Genomic DNA, 21,076 nt, shown 5'->3' on the forward strand with positions numbered 1-21,076 from the left:
AAAGCAACTGATCAGAACAATTAACTGAGGTATTGTAGCTTTCACCCAAGATCGCTGAGGGGAAATCTATCTCTAGCATAGTTTATACGAAATTAAAGAACTCGTTTTTTTTTTTTAAACTTAGTGTATTTGCCGTACCGCTGGGAGTGAAAAGTCTGTTCTAACTCCATGTTAAAACAAGCACCTAAAAACACCAAGGAGTTCTTTATTTTATATCTATTAAATAGGTGAAAAACATTGGTATTCATAATGCCAATAGCTCCAACTCCATCAAATGCGTGACCTATTGCGTTTCCAATGCTTGTTTCAGAAAGCACACCATTTTCACAAAAAGCAGTTTTGTTTTTTAAAAAAAGATCATTTTTGACTGCAGTTATCAACAGACAAAGCTGGTTGTCGCTTTGATACTAAGGTTGGTTTTAATTGATAACAGGAAGAATCTCTGCTTATGATTTAATCAATCAATCTGGGTTTTGTAAAGCGCACTACTCACCTGTGAGGGTCTCAAGACGCTGGGGGTCAGTGTAAGCAGCTCCATTGAGGGTCATTCGAAGAGCCAGGTTTTGAGGTCCTTCCTGAATATGTGCAGTGTTGGGCTCCACCGGATATGAAGGGGGAGTTCGTTCCAGGTCTTGGCTGAGAGGTAGGAGAAGGAGCTTCCACCTGCTCTGGTCCTGTAGAAGCGTGGGATGGTGGCTAGGGAGAGGTCGGCGGCCAATTTAAGAAACACTTGTGTTAGCCTTTGAAATATAATTTAATCTTGGACAAGCAGTGACAACTTTATTGATTGAAAATGTCTCCAATAAAGAGGGGGCTGACAGCAAACATGCCAGAGAAACTTAAAGGAAATGTTTCTTTTCCGTCAGTACCAGGCCGAGATGTTACTTGATATGTGATCACAAAACAGCTCCTACAGCTTGGCGGTTGTGAATATCCCCTTGTTGTTATTTTCAGAATATTTACGTTGGTTTCACAAAAACAAGCTTGTATAACAAGCGAGCCCACTGAAGACAGCTGTGGCATCACAAGCGTACTCTAAGCATAAAATGGAAATGAAAAACATTATTATAACCTAAAAACAGAGGCACTATTTTTATGTCAACACATTCAATGGTGCCATAGCCCAGGAGTGAAAATGGCAGTTCCAACTCCACTTTAAAACAGGCAGTGGTGTGAGGGCGCAGTACCACCACCTGTCCCTTTGGGCCACATATGGTACTGCACCCTGCAACATGGCTAGACAAAGGATATGGTGTAGTGGTAAGAGCTGCTGACTGGTGAGCTAAGGGCGTCACGCCAATCCGCTTCCTCCAGGGGGCCCAAACATCCCTCCCAGCGGGCTCGGAGTGTGTCCAGGTTGGTAGGGGTGTTGTTAATTAGAGATCGATATATCCTAGAGACCCCTCCCCAGGTCTCCCATAAGTACCTGCACCTCTAGTAGGCTGAATTCGGGTATCGATGTACTGGGGGGGATATGTGCTGTGAGTGCGTGGCGGAGTTGGAGGTATCGATAGAATAGGGAGGTGTGGAGGGAATTACACTTTTGTAGCTCAGTAAAGGTCCGAACGTGATCTCCTACCCAAACATCCCCCAGGAGAGAGATTCCAATGTGGTCCCAGGACCGGAAGCCAATGAGGGAGGACGTCTCTTGGAGCCATGTGCCCGGCAATGTCCATCTTACAAATGTTAGGTGGTCATGAACTGGCAATTATAGCGATGCGTTAGTGCAGAGAGGTGAGGAGGCCGAGTGAGGATGAAAGATGGCACCAGTTTTGCTGCTTCTGGGGGCAAACTGAGGACACTGGCGCTTATCACACCCTTTAATTTACTGCTATTAGTGACACCATTACTTAAAGTGCTCCAAAACGTGAGCAGATCGTAGTAGTAAGTGCTACAGAATCATAGCAAAATTATTATCATTAGAATTAGAACTGTGAGGTGATGCTGACTTGATGTTAAAGAAGCCTCCTCAGCCACAGAAGATGAAGTAAGAGCAGGAGTCAGACAGGAGGGATTCTTGGAGAAACTAAATACTAAGAGTTGAATCAAAGAACTCTGTGTACAAACAGTCTGAGATAAAAGCAAAGTGCTTGTGAAAAGGTGCAAGAAGCTGGAACGAGGCAGTCATCAGAACGCCCAGTTTAGAGCAATGCAGACACCACACTGACACACACATTGCCTGGTCACTGCCATCCCAACACTGTCAAAATAACATAACATTTTGATTTAAAAAACTGTTTAAATGTAATCTGTATTTTGACTGGCCGCCTACTCCGGTTCTGTGAGGTGGTATGAATTGCTGAGAAGAAATTATGCCTTTTCTCAGTCCTCAAAGCAATACAAGCATTTGCAATGCAATAGGTCTCGCATTACTGAAATGTTGACCTATTGGAGGCTGCATTATTATTTGTTATGTCTATGGGTCAGACTTTTAGTAATACGACCCCTATTGCATTGCAAATGATTGTTTCAGAAGCCTTTGATCTGAGTCGTAGTAGGAAGCCGTAGACCGAAGATATTGATCGACGGTGTAGGGCTACGATCTGTAAAAATGTAAAAGGTGCAAGACGGATACATGTTGTCTAAGGAAAATAAAAATTCCAGCTGAATGCACAGCACGCGTGGCAAGATAAGAGCAAAATATACAGCCCTGTTTACAACAGAGCTCTGTAAACCACAAGCCCTGGTCTCAAGTGCCCCATCTTAAAGAAAGAAATAGTGCTCACAAGTTCTGAGTAACAACACATGTAACAGCGGCAGTTCTTGAAAATGGGTCGAACTTTTAAAGCCCATATCCTGAATACAGCATGTCTCCAGAGATAGCTCAAGCGCTGCCTGGGCGAGACCTAAAAATGCTACCAGACAATGTAGTGCAGTTTTATTGTTATTCAATAGAACGAGGTGCTCTACCTGTCTGTCTGTGTCTTGCATACCTGATTGTTGTGTGTCACTACCAATAATACATTTAAAACATTTTAAATGCATGACTGCAGGAAAGTGCTCTTTCCTTTTTTTTTTTGGGCATATTTATATAGCGCGAACTCGACCCGAAGGTATTGGAGCGCTTTACATGAGCACCGTATTTACATTACACATTCAGGCACGGGAAAATTAAGTGATTTTCCCAGAATCACAGTACTTCCTCACGTGGGTGCGCCACAATTTCTGCATTTTTCAGGGTCCATTAAAGGGTGTTGATGCTCATTTCCTATAAGAAAATTTACTTTGTCTTTCAATGAGTATCGTTTTGATTATTTCCATATCTGATAACCATAATGCTTTTCAACAGATATGAGAACTTTGTGCTCGTTTTAAATATATTGCCTGCACGGAATGAATATTAGCTAGGGATCGTACTAGTCCTCAAGAAAGCCCATTGGGGCACAAGAAGAGGTCATAACATGTAGGAACAAGCATTTACAATGCAATAGGTCTCGCAACTGCGAGTTTTGGGGCTATTGGCATTGTAAATGGCAATGCTTTTTAAAAAATGCACAAAAATAGTCTTGCGTTTCCAGAGATGTGCCCACAGAATGCGTCTCCTTCCTACAAGCCATTTTACTGATATTGACATCCAACAGTGCCACCCTGCTTTACATTAAATCATGCTTGTATGCACAGAATGTTCTATGGCGCGGGTGTTTGATCTTCAGAAATAAATATGCTGTCATTTTTACCGGCCATCATTTTGGGTGGCCATAAATATTTGCAGACGGTGCCCATTTCCAGATGAGGTTTATTATTCAAAATGCAGCCTTTGCTTGGGGATGTTTGAGTAAGTTTACTTCGCATGTGCTGTCAACCATGGTGTGTAAGTAACTTCAGCTTTTCTAACTAAAAGATGTGCGACTTCTTAGTCACAAAATGTGCTCCTCCCCCACCCTGGTGACTTTGCAGCGGCTGCGTGCTTCGAGTCTGCATCGTCCGTCCCGCAGCCGGTTTCACGCTTACCTCACTGTGCCCAGACCAGGCCCTGCCCACAAAGTGCAGAAGCGCGGGGGAGCAGTCATCCTGCAGGCCCCCTTCAATAGCGACCTCGGTGTGTGACTCGACTGACTTTCGGCACCACCTCCCGGCCGCGCTAGTTCTCAGCTGAATGCGCCCTTGGGCAGACATGACAGATATGCAGGAAATCCTGTTGTTCTCTATAGGGGGCCATGGGATGTGAACGAAGCTCGTTCTGCCTTGGCGTTACATCGTATGTTACTGGGTCATTCAATGTACACATCATGTAAAGGGAAAAACTGCCCCTCCCCCAGAACACAGAGCACTCAATACAGTGATGGAGACTTGCACCGCTCCTAGAAGCCAGGGTCATCGATTACACTTCTGTAATGTATGTAATGAATAGGCGAGACAAGAACAGCAATTAGTAGTTAAACTATGTTGGCATCAGTTTACGGCTGGGGTGTGGCAGACCCTGAACAATTCTCAAATCATCTGTACATACAGGATTCACCCAAGAGCCGAGCTTTTTGCAGGTAGTGAAAAACGTCCACCCAAGCCCTGCACTGAGGTCTTGCAGCAGAACAAAGGGACGTAGAATGCATGGGAGGGGCTATCCGTGGAGCAGGCGCCAAGCATCCCTTGCATTACACCGGCACATTCACGAAAGAAGCTGGGGTGGAAAGAGGCATTAACCATTTTGTGGAGTGGATTGATGGGCCACAGTGAACACTGCGGGTGGTCCAATACACAGGGTTGACTTTTATAATCAGAGGGTGGTAGGCTAAACCGTTGCATCTCTGAGCAGTGCAAATTGAATTAGCTGTTGACAAAACGCCTGGACCAAACTGACAGGGCGAGGAAGGTGGTTCTGCTGGAGGGGTTAATGCGCACATCCTGCCAGCTGGTGTGCCTCGAATTATCCGCATAGAAAGTAAACACAGTGCTTACAGACTAGTTAAAGGAGACCGTGCGAGTCCGTATGAGCAGAGCCAAAAGGAGACAAGGTGATCACCAAAATGCCTCACTTTCAATCGGAGGCTGGCGTTTACCATAAAGGATGACTCGCGCCAATCAAAAGCATGGGTGGAGCGTCTTCTCCACTTCCGAAATCGATCGACAACAAAAGATATTGCAGAGCGAGCAGCGCATGAGCTGCGACGCTAGGCAAGCCCTAAAACTAACCGGATGTCTGAAACATTGTTTTTAATAAATATTCCAAACTATTTTTTTATTTTATCTATGGTAACCTGTGAGAAAAGGGAGAAATCCTCTGGGACTACGGTCAAAAAAGAGTAGGATTGAAAGTAAAAATTAATGCTGGGCAGACTGTGAACGATGATGATCGAAACCAGCAGAAAAGAAATATAAAAGACAGTGTAAAGGCTAATGGAAGCAACAAATGAATGAGAATTGGGTCGGTTGACAACTCACAGCTCATTCTGGAGAAGCCAAACATTACAAACTCTACAGTAATGGGAAAGTTACTCTTCATACCCAATTACGATACACAAGGCGGTCAAGACTATCTAAACCGAGGAAACATCTTACATCTGATATCGGTAATTCGGAGTCTCACCCACATAACATCTACTGACCTAATAGCAATTGAATTTATTAACCTTGGCGATAACACAAACAAGGAAGGTACCCTCACAACTTGGAGGAATCCGGAAATCGTCAAGGACATACTCAATGAAATTACAAAATTTGAAGAGTGGGGGATTTCGCTCAAGGAAAAGGAAACCTTAGGTTATCCTTCTCCCCTGTTAAGAAAGCGGACAAAAAGAGATGATCATATTAGGACAAGTCGAACAACATACTCGGTACTGCAAGGTGCCAGGGGTGCGGAAACCGCAAAAATTGAACAGCTGAACAGACAAAAACACAGTCTAAACGACCACTGAATCCATAGTTGTGCGGGCAAAACAGAACGAAATATCGTAAAAGTTATTTCCTGGAACATTGCTGGTGCTAGAGAAATACTAAATGACAATAGTAAAATGCAAATCTGGGGGTCCTATGACATCATAGCCCTACAAGAAACATGGCTAACAGAACCAATTGATGTTCCAGGCAGAATTAGTTTTTATGTCAACGCTACCCGCACACAGCGTTATGGTCGAGCTAAGGGGGGTCTGGCCGTCCATATAACAACTGCATTAAACATCAAGGCCTCGCAGTTGGCTGCCACCACAGAAGAGATGCAAATTATTAAACTCGAGAGAACAACACACACCAGCATCCGTACTATTATTTTAATAAATGTTTACGCTCACCCAAAAATGAAAGCAAAAAAAGTCCTATTCCAACATATCAACAATATTATATCTGGGATTCGTCTTGATCAGCCCGCATGGGAGATAATCCTTACAGGTGACTTCAACACAAACCTAATACAGTTACCAGAAGATGAGGAGTATATTATTACGGCCAACGAACTCTGGGGAGTTGAAGAACAGGAGATTCCCCCAGCTAGGAAGATCGATAAAGCCGGCAGGCAGCTGATGTGGGACCTCGAGAATCAAGGGTTAAGAGTTTTAAATGGAAGAATTAAACAGGATAAACCCCCTTCAAGTACCTACATAGGCCCTAGTACAAGTACAATCTTGGACTACACTATAGTGTCGCTCCCCCTGTTGGGATTGATAAAAAGCTTTAAAATTATAGGTACTGCAGATAGCGACCACTCAATGCAGCATATTGGGATCAATCTGACACTGCGCCAACATTTAGAGGCCCCATCAAATGTGGGGGAAATATCAACAATTAATCTCAAACGTTTAAGGTGGACGAGTACCACACTTCCACAAATAGCACAGGAGGCAAAGCATCTATTGCAAACCATGAGCGAGGAAAACAAATTGTCTATAGAAAAATGGTCTGCCTTTGTAAAAAAATTACCTAAGACTAGCACCAACCTGAGTGAGAAGGCTAATCAAAAGAAATACGGTCATTTCAACAAGACCACACTTGTAATAAGAAGACGATTGAGGAAATCAATGAGAGCAGCGCGAGGCCATAGTTCAAATTCACACGCCTGGCAAACAGTCCGACTAATAAGGAAACAATATAAGAAACAAATTTGGACCAAAAAAAAAGATCGAACTAATGATTTCTGGACCAAAATGCTATACAACATAAAAAAATCTGACTCCAGAGCATTTTGGGCACAGGTAAACTCATTAAGCAGACCAGCGCAAGTAATAAACATAACCTGTGTTACATCAAAGGCTTGGGTCCAACATATAATTGATTCTTTTTCGATAAACAGAGTGAAGCCGCGACTCGTAACAGAAAACGTAGTACACTGCACACCTAATATAGAGAATCAGGAGAGTTTCGATCCTGAACACCCAAATAACTGAAGTAATGAACAGCAAGGCACTGATCACACATCTGGCTCACACGTGGAACAAGAAATATTAAGAATAATAAAGAAAAGCAAGCAAGAATGTGCTCCAGGACCGAATGGAGTCCCTCAGGCTATCTATAAGGAGGATCCTCAGTTTTGGGCCTGTAAGTTCAACAGCTTGTTCAAAACAATAAACAACACAAGTCGGCTCCCGGAAAGCTGGAGAGGGGCGATTATAAACCCGATCTATAAAGGGGGAGACCGTAAAAATCCAGCCAACTACCGCCTGATAGCACTTATAGACGCTGAAGCAAAATATTATGCGTCATTGGTGCTAATTGATCTCATAAAATGGTCCGAAGTCAAAAATAAAATTCCAGTCAATCAGACGGGATTTCGTCGTGGTACAGGCACCATGGCCAATGCAATGGCGATAAGTATGATCGCCGAAAAAAGCATGCAAAGCCATCAAGCACTCTATTCCTGCTTTGTCGACTTTAAGGCGGCCTTTGACCGTGTTAGCAGACAGCTACTCTGGTCAAAGCTAAAGCAGCAGGGCCTGCCAGACACAATACTGAATCCTATAATGGCTCTGTATACGGATACTTGGATGCAGGTCAAGATCGATAATGGGCGCCGGTTAACCAGGAAGATCACCACTTATGATGGATTAAGGCAAGGCTGCGTCTTGGCCCCGCATCTTTTTAATCTATTTATGGCTGATCTGACCACAAGGCTAGATGGGATTAATGCCCACCCACCACGGCTAGGAATCTTACGGTTAACACATCTTTCCTATGCCGATGATGTTGTCCTTCTCAGCCAGACCAAAGTAGGCCTGCAACGCCTTCTGCATGAACTAGCGGTATACACAAAACAGAACCTTCTTGAAATAAATACCAAGAAAACAAAGATCATGGTAATAACTCGCCGCCGTAAAGCATTGCCACTCTTTATAATAGATAATAAAAAATTGGAAGTGGTTGATAGCTATAAATATTTGGGAATACAACTGGACAGGCGCCTTAACTTCTCTATGCATTTTAAGGACATTGAAAAGAAGGGAACAGCATTGTTGTATGCTTTAAACAGTTTATCGAAGCAATTAAAAGGTCCGCTACTTAGTCCCCTATTGACAGTGATTAAGGCCAAGCTGCTTCCAACAATATCTTATGGCAGTGTGTTACATCACGGCAGAAGCGCCAAGCTTCTAGACAAAATTCAAACAAGTATCTACAAGCAAATCTTTAATTTACCCTGTAACGCTTCACCGGCACAGGTTCGGCTTGAGTTCGGTCTGCAGTCTCAAGAACTGCAAAAAAAATATGAGACCGTCAAGTTTTGGTATGACATCTGGATGCACAGGGAAAAAGAAATTAACTCTGCAATGTGGGAAGCAATGCAAAATAGCCCCGATTCTCTATACACTAAGTTTTTTAAAACTTCCCTAGAAACCACTGAACTAACATCCCTGTGGCACACCATGCTACCTGTATCGTCTTTCAAGTTGGTAGCTAAAAAAGCGGCAAACAGTCACTCTATGATTAATGATAAGTCAATCCTCCGCCACCGCTCACATGCCTGGATGATACATCAATCATACAACAAGCCGAAACCAGTGGCCTATTTAGGACTTGCCATTCCATTATACATAAAATTAAAATATCTTAGTATAAGGATGGGCAGCCTTCCAACCAACGCTGAACAACCGGACTGGAGGACCTCAGGCACCAAGGAGTGCGACCTATGTGGTGCCAGAAAACAAGACTTTATGCATCTGATTTGCATTTGCCCGGCTTTGGACCAGGAACGTCGGAGTTGGTTAAAGGCCAAGTTAAATGAGCACGGAATACGTACTTGCCGCTCTGCTATAATATATGTCCTGTGTGCAGCGGACCCACAATTGATCTGTAGAACAGTCAAATTTATTAAGAAGTTTGAGCATAAAAGAACATTTAATGTACAGAGCCAAGAAATAACTTCAAACTATACATGAACTTGATACTGATTTTAATTTTCAATCAAGCACGTAAACTGATTAATTTTAAATGATGTATTTTAACTTTGTAATGGTTTTTATTAACTACACAATAAATGTTAATTCCACAAGTGTACTCTGGGACTACCCTAAGATATTTTCAGTTTCCTGTGTCCCTGCTTTTATCCAGACACATTTATTTGGAACTCCAACTACTGGTTGAGCCTAGCAGGTTGATACTTGCCTACCTTGATGGGGAAAGGATACCAATGATGAAGCATGTAATTAAAAATTGTGGGTTAGGTGTCTTCTTCCCAGTGGCGAAACACAAAATGAAGGGAGGCCTCCCTGTAGAATGTGATAAGGACCCGAGTCGCCCATATCTCACAGCTATTCATTGGCCTTGGCCTGAATGGGGCCCTTTGAAAGATTGGGCCCCTTGGAGGATCCCCATGCCGTAGGGGCCTGCAATACACCCTTGCCTCTTCCAATTCGATACCTAGGATATCTGTAGAGACATCCCATAAATGTCTCTGTAGAGTGACCAAAGTACCTTTTGTGTGTTTATTTGTGGATTGTAGGTTGCATTTCTCTTTCCTTTTGTGAGAAAAGCTAATTTTATTTTCCCTCAGAAAGAAACGTTTTTTCTCAAACCAGGTGCCTAAAATGACAACTTAGACAAGTGTAATCATGCAACCTTACTTTGTTACAGTGTCATCAGAGTTGGAACAGTTGCAATGTACAATAGAAGTCTGATTTGTGCGGACAAAATCTGGTTGAGTTCCAACTATGTACTTAGTCACAGCCCTAGCACAGGATTTGTCGTCTTTCTGCTCCACCGTCATGTTGAATACACATTTAACAAGCTCTTTACTCTAAAAGAAAATCACCATCATGTGCAGAAACACTACGTTTGCACAGTTACAAACGCAGCTTTTGAACTAGATATCTGCACCTGCCCACATATAGATGTGGGCAAGCCTCTAAATTCATATGAAGAACTGAAGTATGAAAGGACCGATCAACAGAACCATGCAAATTGTGCAGAATATGGCATGAGCACCAGTCTTAACATTTCTAAAATAATTCAATATGTGTTGATATTGTAGTATAATACAGAAGAATACCTTACTGCATTGTGCTGCAGTTATTAAAATCCATAATGTTTAACAATAAACTTAGAAATATGTAATGGAGAATGATATGACTATGGTGCAATGAATGATTGGCAAAATAATTACATCCTAATATATAAAGTGTCAGTAATCTATGTGAGTTGACATTGTAGTTTAATACTTAAAAATACATTACTGCATTGCAGTTATTAAAATTCATAATATTTAACAATAAACTTAAACATATTTAATAAGGAATGATATGGTTGTGGTGCAATGAATAATCAACAAAATAATTGCATTTTAATATATAAAGTGTCAGTAATACACGACACTGAATGGCGTCCATTTTAGGGTTTTTCCTATGTTGCAGTTAAAGAAAATGTGATGCCGTGAGAGTGAGGTAAAATGGCTCGCCAAGGGTCATACATCTGGTCAAGTGGGAAGTTTGAGTCTGAGTTCCAGTTTCCCATTTTGAGCATCTGCAATAATCTCCTGACTAGCTTTATGGAGTACACCAGTAATTTTTGCAAAATTGTCTTTCAGGATGTAAGTCAGTACCGGTTAATAATGCTAACTTGCAAATTTACACATCACACGTAGAGAAAGATGACACTGTATGAGAAACACTCCTAGAAATAGTTAGACAAACTAAGTGTGGGTCAGAGTCAACTTTCAAAGGAGCATGAGCACAAAAACTAACGATTATCTCCAAAACTAGGGCAAGCTGCACTAGTGTTCTGGCCGTATTTGTTCACTGACTTTGTGACTGGTTAACTATTTTGTAACTAGCCTATATAATATTAGGTTAATTAGCAAAATAAGAAATCAGAATGAGTTGACCCACCTAATTAATATATATTAAGTAGATCGCAAATTTCACTCACTCCGATTGATCACCATGCCTTTAGTTAAATATGAACAATATTTGTTTTTGTTTTAGCCCGATTTCTTTGAAGGAAATGGGGTTGCTTTTTCAACAACAACAACAAAAAAGTTGTATCTTTTTTTTTTAACGTTTCATTGACAGTTGGTATACAATGGTAACCTGGACCGCTGACTTCTCCCCCTGAAATCTTTGCCCCAATTCACAATGGGGAAGTTGTCCAAGTGGAACCCCTTCTATTCAGTGAATTAGTTACTGCAATAGCTTGGGTGGTCGTGAACTTTTCTCTGGCTTGTGACTGCTACCGCGGTTGTAAACCATTGATACATATGGATGGAAATCGCAATTTCGAAGGGACTGCCTCAATATGCCCCTTCTAAACTACCATTTGTAAGCCATTTCTAAACTCATTTTTGGAGTCGGTAATTGTAATAAAATTTTACAGACTCCTAAAATATGTTTAGTGCAAATGTTTTTAGCTGTTGCAAATGCACAAATTTGGCACAGTGCAGGGTTTACGACTGTTGTTTTGTTTATCTAGAGGCCCCAAGTGCAATGTAAACTACATGGCTGCACCCGAATTCATTGTACTCCTTATTCCCAATATTAAAGATAAAGCAATTAAGTATTGGATTTACATGTAAATACCACTGTCATCTCCTGATCGTGCTTTATAAAACATTGATAATATTTTACTGGAATAGTGCTTGATTTTTTTTATTTATTTATATATATCATTTGCAGCAGATGTTAAGAAAACAGATGACTATGTGCTTTTGACACAAAATTCCTCTTTAATTTCCTCACTTGTTTTGTTAACCAGTGGAAAACAGGCTTAGTACAAATTAAAAAAAACTGTAAAAAAGCATCGGATATTCGCGCTGCCGCGAATCCCCTCCGAGGACGCCAATGCCACCATCAACATGTGGTGCTGACGTATAAATTGTCGGAACTAAGACAAAAAAAAATCAGTCTGTGCTCCAAATTTTCCGGGCATTGGGATTCAGTCCTTCCTAGTGTGGTCCGCGGCTCACTCAAGCTCCTATGGACGCTATAGCCCACCATGCGAGCAACACACACACATACATACACACAACTCCTGTCCTGGTACATTACAGCATCACTGCCCACCGGAAACCACAGAATATCATTCTTCTGGATGCCCCCACCTCGCTTTCTCCATGACCATGAGTCCGCGTTCCTTGTTCTCTATCCCCATGCGCGCTTGTGTAAATCACTGGCATTCGGTAATCCCCGATTCCCCGTCCTTTCCCCCACAGCCCCCGCTGTTTCTCTTTCTTCTAAGGGCCTGGCTGCCGCGGATGTGTCCGCCTGGGCTGTTCTCCAGCGGAGCGGGTGTTGTGTCTGTGAATGGCTGGCTCACTCCGCACTTGGACTCAGTTGCCCTTCGCGAGGCTTCACAGACGGGAAGGCCGCTTAGCATTCCTAGCCCGTGACCCGCGAGGCAGAACATGAAATGGCGCGTGGACAGAAGTGATGTCAGCACGCACAATGAGGTACAGAACGTTTCACTTTATTCCCTCTCGCAACTGTTTTCTTTTTCTTCCCAGGGGACTTGATGGAGCGCCTCGTGCCCCACCCGGAATTCAAGCTGCTGGGCCTGCGGAACATTCCCCAGATGTCGGAAACCTCCTTGGCGTACAGCACCTTCACGTGGCCAGGGCTGCTCCGGCACCTCAGACAGATGCTCATTGCCAACGCCAAGATGGAAGAAGGTGAGAATGTGTTAGCGGAGCCTTGGAATAACTCTTGGCTTTCAATGTGGCCCTTATCCCAGGCTGCAGGGTGTCTCTGTTTCCCTTGGATGTTCTCCGACTCTGGATTTGGCCAATTTGAAAGAAAGATCTTGTTCACGCAGGCTGCGGCCAGCACAGCCTCAGGAGATCCTTTCAGCGGCGGCGCGACCAAAACACTGCGGTTCCCAGAACAAGCCAGGCCCAGAAACTGTTTCTTAAGACTCTCTTCTTTGCATTTAAATAGGCAAATGAATGCAGAAGTGTCTAGAGTATGCCACAGGGATTCCATCTTTACGCCCAAATATTTATGGGAATGTGAAGCTAAGCTGTGTGTGTTTGTTTGGGGCTTAATTATACGATGCTTTTGTGTATACCCACATTTACACTAGGGTGTACTGTACCCTAGCCACTCTGAAAAAGCATTTCTTAGACCACATCAGAGCTGGCTACATTTAAGTGTCGAGGCCGTATTCTATACTAAGTACCATTAAGCACAATGGGTGTATCATGCTGCTTGCTTTTTGAGCCCCAGACCACTTGGGTACTATAGAAGGGTGTCAAACACGTGTGCGGACCCTTGTGTACTATGGATCAGGCTTGAGCTCCACATGCACCTACGGCCTGCTTGGGTGTTTTCTCGCTTGCTTGGGTGCATGGTCCCATGTAAATGCCGAAAGCTTTTCCACTGTTCCCAAGGTGTATTACAGACACTGCAACTTTAGCAAAGAAACCGTCAGGGTTCAAAATCACGATGATTTTTAACCCTGTAGAGATTGGGCTTTGCCAGAGGACCCAAAGGGCCCTGCCTCTCCCCACTTCGAGGGTGCCTCATAGGAAGGGGGCACATGAGTGGGTATATATACCTATCTAGAAATGCAATCATAACAATAGTTATGCACTGATTTTTGGAAGGTTGTGCACTGATATTTGGAAGGCCAGTGTTTGGGTGTGTGGTTTTGTATCAGTGACTATTAGCACGGTTATGACTTTGTACACAGGCAGAGAACTGTTGTTATGATTGCATTTCTGTTTTCCCCTGATTTACCTGCCTGTTATTCGCCTCAGGGCCCCCCTTCCGTGTGAGTGGTTATATATACCTATCTAGCCACCATATTACAGTCAGGTGCAGACATTCATTGTGCCCACCTGCAACCCCTCAAAGCGAGGCCCAGTCGCCACGTCTAGTGCAAGGCAAACCAGCAGCTTCAAACTGCCGGTCTGCCTTTAACTAATTTGCTGTTCCATATGCTAGCCCGAGTTTGTGCCTGCACTAGGAACAGTGCGTGGTATGTAATAAGATGCACTGTCCTCAACAGTGCTGGTAGCACCCAGTTAAGGGTGCACTGCTGAATAAATAGATATATTGCACCTGATCAATAATACGTGCTCTGAATGGTAGTGCCAACTAGCATTGTTCCTGGTGGATGTTTTCAAACATTTTGTCTCAGTTGGTCATGGGATCCAACAGTGGTATAAAAAAACACATAAGAAACCAATGAAATCAACAACAACCCCCCTCTAGAATAAGATCCTGGATAGATATAGTTCATAAGGAATTAGTTCCAAGATCTTAGAGAGTTGTCGACTCCTCTTAACTTACGTAGGTTCTCAAATTAACCCTTTAACGAGGTAGTGAGGGATCCAGGAATCCTCACAGTAGATCATCAGGGCAGACCTGGACATAGTTGACCCAGTGGTCAAGACTATCGACTTGTATGTAGCTCTGAGAATGCGCATATGACTGAGTCTTCTCTGGTGAGTCTAATGGATATGCCATTTGATGACGCTCTTCTGTTTGGAGATTAAGCTTACTCAACCCTGAAGAGATTCAAATCAGGAAGGGCTTCTGCACAGTCATTAGGTCTCGCTTCGCCGACCTGACCATTCAGTTCAGGAAGTTTCTGGGCTTTTCAAAGTGCTCTTGCCTTTTTTTAGTGTCAACCTTCCCAGCTGGTCCAGTAACTTCACTAATCTGTGAGGCAGTACAGGTGCAGAGGCAAAATAAAAGTCAGACAACTAGCGCTCTAACACACCTCCGCATTCCTCCTGCACCATCTGGAAGGCTGCTTTAGTTTTCCCTTTACGGGAACACACGTGGCCAGTTGGAAGGAGCTTGTCTTCTTCCTAACGGCCTAGTAGGCCATTACATCAGACTAGTGTATCTTGCAGATCACAGAAAATGGGTATGTCCTTCCCTTTCAACAGTCACCTCCCAAATTTCACTCTCCCCAGTCCTTCTAATCATAGGATCACCTTTGAATCCTGCAGCAGGATATGGCAGCATTGTTGCAGAAAGGAGCAATGGAGTTATGTTATGTTATGTTATGTTATAGGTTTTTGTACCGCGCACAGCTACCCCAGCAAAGGGGCGTCCTGGCGCCAAAGAAAGGTCAACACAACATCACTAAGCGCACCTGAATCCAGAGGACTTAGTTAAAAAGGACAGTTTTAATAGCACGTCTAAAAAGGAGTAAATCCTCCATAGCTCGAATTTCACTGGGAAGTGAGTTCCACAGTTTCGCCGCCACTACTCGGAATGAGCGGCCGCCCATCCTGCTTAGCAGAAAGCGAGGAACAACAGACAAATTCTGCCCCATCGACCTCAAGGAACGAGAGGGTACATAAGGGGTCAGTAAGTTCATCAAGATAGGTGGTGCCGTACCTTTCAGAATTTTAAAAGCTAGGCAGAGCACCTTGAACTCGATCCGGCGAGCCACAGGCAACCAATGGAGTGATTGCAATGCTCTAGATGCTGAGCAGCGTTTAGGCAATCCTAATACCGCTCTTGCGGCGGAGTTCTGAACTCGCTGCAGCCGTGTGAGTTCTGCCTTGTTCGTACCTGCCAAGAGGGCGCTGGCATAATCTATCCTAGACAGCACAGAGGCCTGAACCACGAGCTGTCTAGTAGGGGCATCGAAAAACTTAAGCACTGGCCTGATGCCCCTGAGTATACCAAAACAAGAGGCAGCTACCCTCTTAGTTTGGCAAGTAAAACTCAGTGTGGTATCCAGCCATACCCCGAGATTTTTTATCTCCATAACGGGCGCCGGAATCATTCCTAGTTCGGGGGGCCACCAGTTGTCACTCCACCGTCCAGGTTGCTTCCCAACCACCATCACCTCAGTTTTCTTTGTATTCAATTGGAGGCAATTTTGGTTCATCCAATTGGACACCGCGCGCAACCCCTCTCGGAAATTCAAGGCGTCCACAGGTGAGTCCTCAGTTAGTGTGACCGCCAGCTGCGTGTCGTCCGCATAGGACACCATTGACAGGCCCCAGCGTTTGACTACCGCAGCCAGCGGACTCACATATAAATTAAAAAGAGTGGGGCTCAGAGATGATCCCTGTGGAACACCCGTAGTGAGCGGGTGCGAGGTGGATTTACCAGGTGGAATCGCGACCTGGAAAGATCTGTTAGAAAGGAAGGAGCGGAACCACCCTAAAGCCATACCCCCGATCCCAGCATCCTCTAACCGCCGCAACAAAATCTCATGGGACACCGTATCGAAGGCGGCACTCAGATCGAGCAACAGGAGTGCCGCTGTTCGTCCGGTGTCCAGTACAGAGCGCAGATGTTCTACCATATAAAGCAAGGCGGTCTCTGTACTGTGGCCTGAGCGAAATCCGTTTTGCGTGGGATCCAAGATGTTAGCTTTGGCAAGATGGTCGGCCAGGATCCTATTCACATGGGCTTCGGTAACTTTAGCAGGCCACGGCAGCAGTGAGATGGGGCGGTAATTTTCGGGTTTCTTAGGGTCTAGGGTAGGCTTTTTTAGGATTGGTGTAACAACCGCTTGCTTCCACTTAGTGGGCACCATTCCAGAGGACAACGACTTGTTTATCAGGGCCAACAAGAATGAACGACAGATGGCCTGCATATTTTTAAACTGAGTCGGCAACAGAGGGTCTGCAGGGGATCCTGATTTAATTTTTTGACTCAAAAGATCAAAGTCCTCCTCAGAAAGGGAGCCCAGATTATCCAGGGTCGTATCAGTTCCCCTTGGTGAACCATCAGAGTCCAAGTGGTGCGTGGTGGTAGGGAAGGTACGATAAATTGCTTGGACCTTGTGAACAAAAAAGGAAGCCAGGCTCTCACAGTGCTGGTCCGTGCAAATTTCTGCAGCAGGAGCCCTCTTAGTCGTCAGGTCTTTTAGGACCTTAAAGATTAATTTAGAGGGGTTAGAACTATTCTGAAACTCCTGCGCATAATAAGCGGCACGCGTCCGACAGACCGCTCTATGATAGGCCTTAGATAGGGTGTGGTAGTAAGTTTTCCGTGCAGGGTCATAGGCTTTCCTCCATTGCCTTTCTGCTTGCCTACACTCTCTTTTAAGAGACACCAAGGTCTCATCATACCAAGGGCTATGGGTCTTGGTACGACCCTTGGAGCGAGCCAGGGGTATGAAATAATCCAAGGCCGTTCCGATCCAGTCACAAAATGAGTAGGAGTTGGTCCTAGAGGAGGGTATTGGGCAGGGATGCCACTTCCAGTACTTCCTGATTTCCAAGAAGGGCAGCTGTCTGCTTCCAATCTTGAACCCCAGGGTCTTGAACTTTTACATTCACAAGGAAAGGTTCAAGATGCTGCCTCTGGATCAGGTGATTTTAGTGCTGTAATTGGAAGAGTGGATGGTGTCCTTCGACTTTCGGGACACACATTTTTACATACCGATCCTGCAGTAGCATAGGAGGTAGGGTGACTGAGGTTCACTGTCTTGTCTGGGAAGGTGCAAGTGAGTCTAATGGACAGAGATAGGGTCAACCCACCCAACTTGCAGTCCTCCTATTGGGACTTATATCGGCATCTGGTGAATTTATGAAAGTAATTGCAGTGGTTGTGGCACATCTGCTCAGGTAAGGTAAATCAGTGTTCCTGTACCTTGCTGATTGGCTGGTCCTGGTGGACTTGCTGCATATGGTGTCAGACAACTTGAAGGCCTCAGCATCCCTGCAGTTTAGCCTGGGCTTTACCATTAACCTGCTCACATCTCACCTAGAGCCCTGTCATCACCTCGTGTTCAGATGGGCAGTAATAGTCTTCCCTCTTCCTCAAAGGATCCTCTGCATTAAAATCAGTTATGCCATTGCTAAGAAGGAACCACCAGAGGGAATCCCTGTTCATACCACCAGAGTGAAGGCTTCAAAATTGGCATTATTCATGGAGGTTCTCATGAGGGAGATTTTTCGCTTGACGATATGGCATTTCTTTCATACTTTTATAAAGCACTGTTGCTTGGATTGGGAAGTGAGAAGGGATGGCTATTTTGCTAATTCCGTGCTGGAAGACTTCTTTGTCCACTCCTTCAGACCCACCACCTGGGAGGGCTACTGCTATAGAATCTATTCAAATGTTTGGGAGTCTGCAGGTAGAAGTATTCATCAGAAGAAAGTTACTTGCGTTTGGTTGCGATTTGTTTACCTACTCATGCCATCTAGTTTTGTACTTGGACATTACAAGTTGTTTTTCTTTGAAGACGCTTTGAGTCAGAGGATGTTATTTGACTCCTGCCTCCGTGCACAATGCGCATGGGCAATGACTCCACCTGAGATTGTTTCTGTCCGCCATCCTGTTCAGATGTGTTTAGTTACAGCTTGCAGCAATTTTAAGCCCAGCTACAACTGTTGGGCTCCGGCGACCAGGAACAGTGAATCAATCAATCAATCAATCGATTAGGATCTTATAAAGTGCAACTAGGACCTTGGTGAGGGTCTCAAGGCGGCGCTGAGGGGTGAGGGTTGGGGAGGAGGGGGCTGGGTCTGCGGTTCAGTTGAAGAGCCATCTCTGGAGGTCCTTCCTGAATTGCGGCAGCGATGGTGATTGCCTGAGGTGCAGAGGTAGGGAGTTACAGGTCTTCGCAGAGAGGTAGGAAAAGGATCTTCCACCACCCTAGGTATTGTGGATCCTTGGGACATGGGCCAGGACCGGTTGGTCGGAGCGGAGATGTCTAGTGGGAATGTATAAGGAGAGGCAGTGTTTGAGATATGCAGGTCCGGTGTTGTGGAGGGCTTGGAAGGCGTGCGTGAGAAGCTTGAAGGTGATTCTCTTGTTGACAGGTAGCTGGTGAAGGTTTCTCAGGTGGCCTGTGAAGTGGTTGCAGTGTGGGATGATCAAGAAGAGTCTGGTGGAAGGGTTCTGGACGATTTGCAGTTTTTTGGGAAGTTTCTGGGTGGTGCCGGCATAGAGTCTGTTGCCGTAGTTGAGACTGCTGCTGACGAATGCATGGGTGACGGTTTTCCTGGACTCGGTGGAAATCCACTAGAAGATCTTAGGAAGGACACGGAGCTTGTGGAAGCAGGAGGACGAGATGACGTTGATTTGGCTGTTCATTGAGAGGGAGGAATCCAGCATTATGCTGAGGTTTCATGCATGGTCCTTGGTAGTGGGGGGATTCCAAGCACTGTGGGCCACCAAGAGTCATCCCAGGTAGAAGAGGAGGAGCCCAGGATAAGGACTTCGGTCTTGGCTGAGTTAAGCTTGAGGCACCTGTCCTTCATCCATGTGGCGACTGCCTTCATCTCGTCGTGAAAGTTGCGCTTGGTGGCTGTGGGTTAGTCTGTGAGGGAGAGAATCAGATTGGTGCTGTCGACGTAGGAGACCATGTTGAGTCCGTGGCTTCGGATGATGGCTGCAAGCGGGGCCATGTAGATGATCCATTTTAGGGCTTTGTCGCGGATGTTGGCATTGTGCAGTCTAGAGTAGAGAGCGTGGTGGGAGATGGTGTCAAAGGTGGCTGAGAGGTCCAAGATAATGAGGGATGTGTTCTGTAGTAGGGGATCTCTGTGTATAGTCATAATCTTGTGAATAGTCCCGCCCATGTGCGTGGACCCCGGAGCAATCGAAATAGTCTCTTAAGTTGTCATCTCCTGGAGTCCTGCATAGACACTTAAGAGAAAATCAAAGCCAAATAATGCAGCCTAAGACTACAAGGCTACATTGGTCAGCACTGCATCTTGAAGTGAAAAGGATAGCCAAATAATATTAAATTTAACACACTTTGTTAAGTTTCACACTCAGAGAAACTCCCCTTCACAAAAATCCTTTGTAATGCTAGAGAGATCCAATACCCCAGACAACTTTGGCGCCCTAGAGGATTGTATTGCGATCCTGTTAGAGGTTCGTAGACCTAGTACTTGTCCATCGTACGCAGCCAAGAGGGAAAATGTGTCCACCACTGCATCTCCAAGCAATTACACCCCTTCACTGTTTAGGTGCACGACATAATTTCCTACCTTTTGTATCTACATAAGGCAGGTCTAGCATCTACCTTTATAGACCACCACTTAGCAGCTGTAGCTGCATACAGGCAGCACAGGGGACTCTGATTCCTTTTTAGAATTCTTCTAGTGAAAGCGTTCATGGAGGGTCTCAAGACAGTGATACCCATAAGAACACCCCCAGTACCCATCGGGAACCTTAATGTGGTTCTCACAAGACTCCTCAGCCTCTCAAAAGGCTTTTGAGCCTCTTCTCTTTCTCTCATGTAGTTTACAGTTCTTTTCAGGTGGGCTTTCCTGTTGCTATAACTTTTCACAGGCACTTCAGTGAGTTACTAACAGCTCTTACTATTCAAGAAACATTCATTCAGGTACACAAGGACAGAGTAGTCCTTAGAGCCAATCCCATGTTCGTACCTCTAAGGTAGTTGCACCTTTTCAATGTAATCAGAGTATTGAGCTTCCCATTTTCTTTTCACAACCTGTTTCTGTTCACTGTAGAGCAATACACACTTCAAATATTTAAAGGGCGTTCATGTACTATATTAGTCGGACTAAGCCTTTTCATAAGACTAACCAACTTTTTGTTGCTTTTGCTAAACCCCTACATGGGTAACCCTATTTCCAGAGCAGGTCTACAAGTAGATTTATCAAATGCACTCAAACATACTGCACCTAGGCTAAATGGGTGTTCCCCATACCTCCTAGAGTACACTTTACATGTAAAAAGGGAGTAACCAGGGGTTTCTTAGGGAACATCCAGCTAACTTATCTCTGCAAAGCAGCTACTTGATCAGCACCGCACATGTTCACAAAGCAGAACTG

The 21,076-nt window shown here is 44.5% G+C and overlaps 1 protein-coding gene across 4 annotated transcripts in view; it reads left to right on the plus strand.

Annotated features, from left to right (window-relative positions):
• The window catches only part of TUBD1 (tubulin delta 1), a 297,439-nt gene that overhangs the window by 210,993 nt on the left and 65,370 nt on the right, over positions 1–21,076 (plus strand). For all 4 annotated transcript variants that reach the window (XR_013608610.1, XM_078679828.1, XM_078679825.1 and 1 more), the window contains one exon: positions 12,851–13,015. Coding sequence is in view for 3 of the 4 variants with exons in the window: in XM_078679828.1 (XP_078535954.1) it covers positions 12,851–13,015 (165 nt within the window). In the remaining variant the exon portion in view is untranslated. The remainder of the gene's footprint in view (positions 1–12,850; positions 13,016–21,076) is intronic.

Source organism: Lissotriton helveticus, chromosome 3_1 (assembly GCF_964261635.1).
Source record: "Lissotriton helveticus chromosome 3_1, aLisHel1.1, whole genome shotgun sequence".
In the NCBI taxonomy this organism is placed as follows: Eukaryota; Metazoa; Chordata; class Amphibia; order Caudata; family Salamandridae; genus Lissotriton; species Lissotriton helveticus.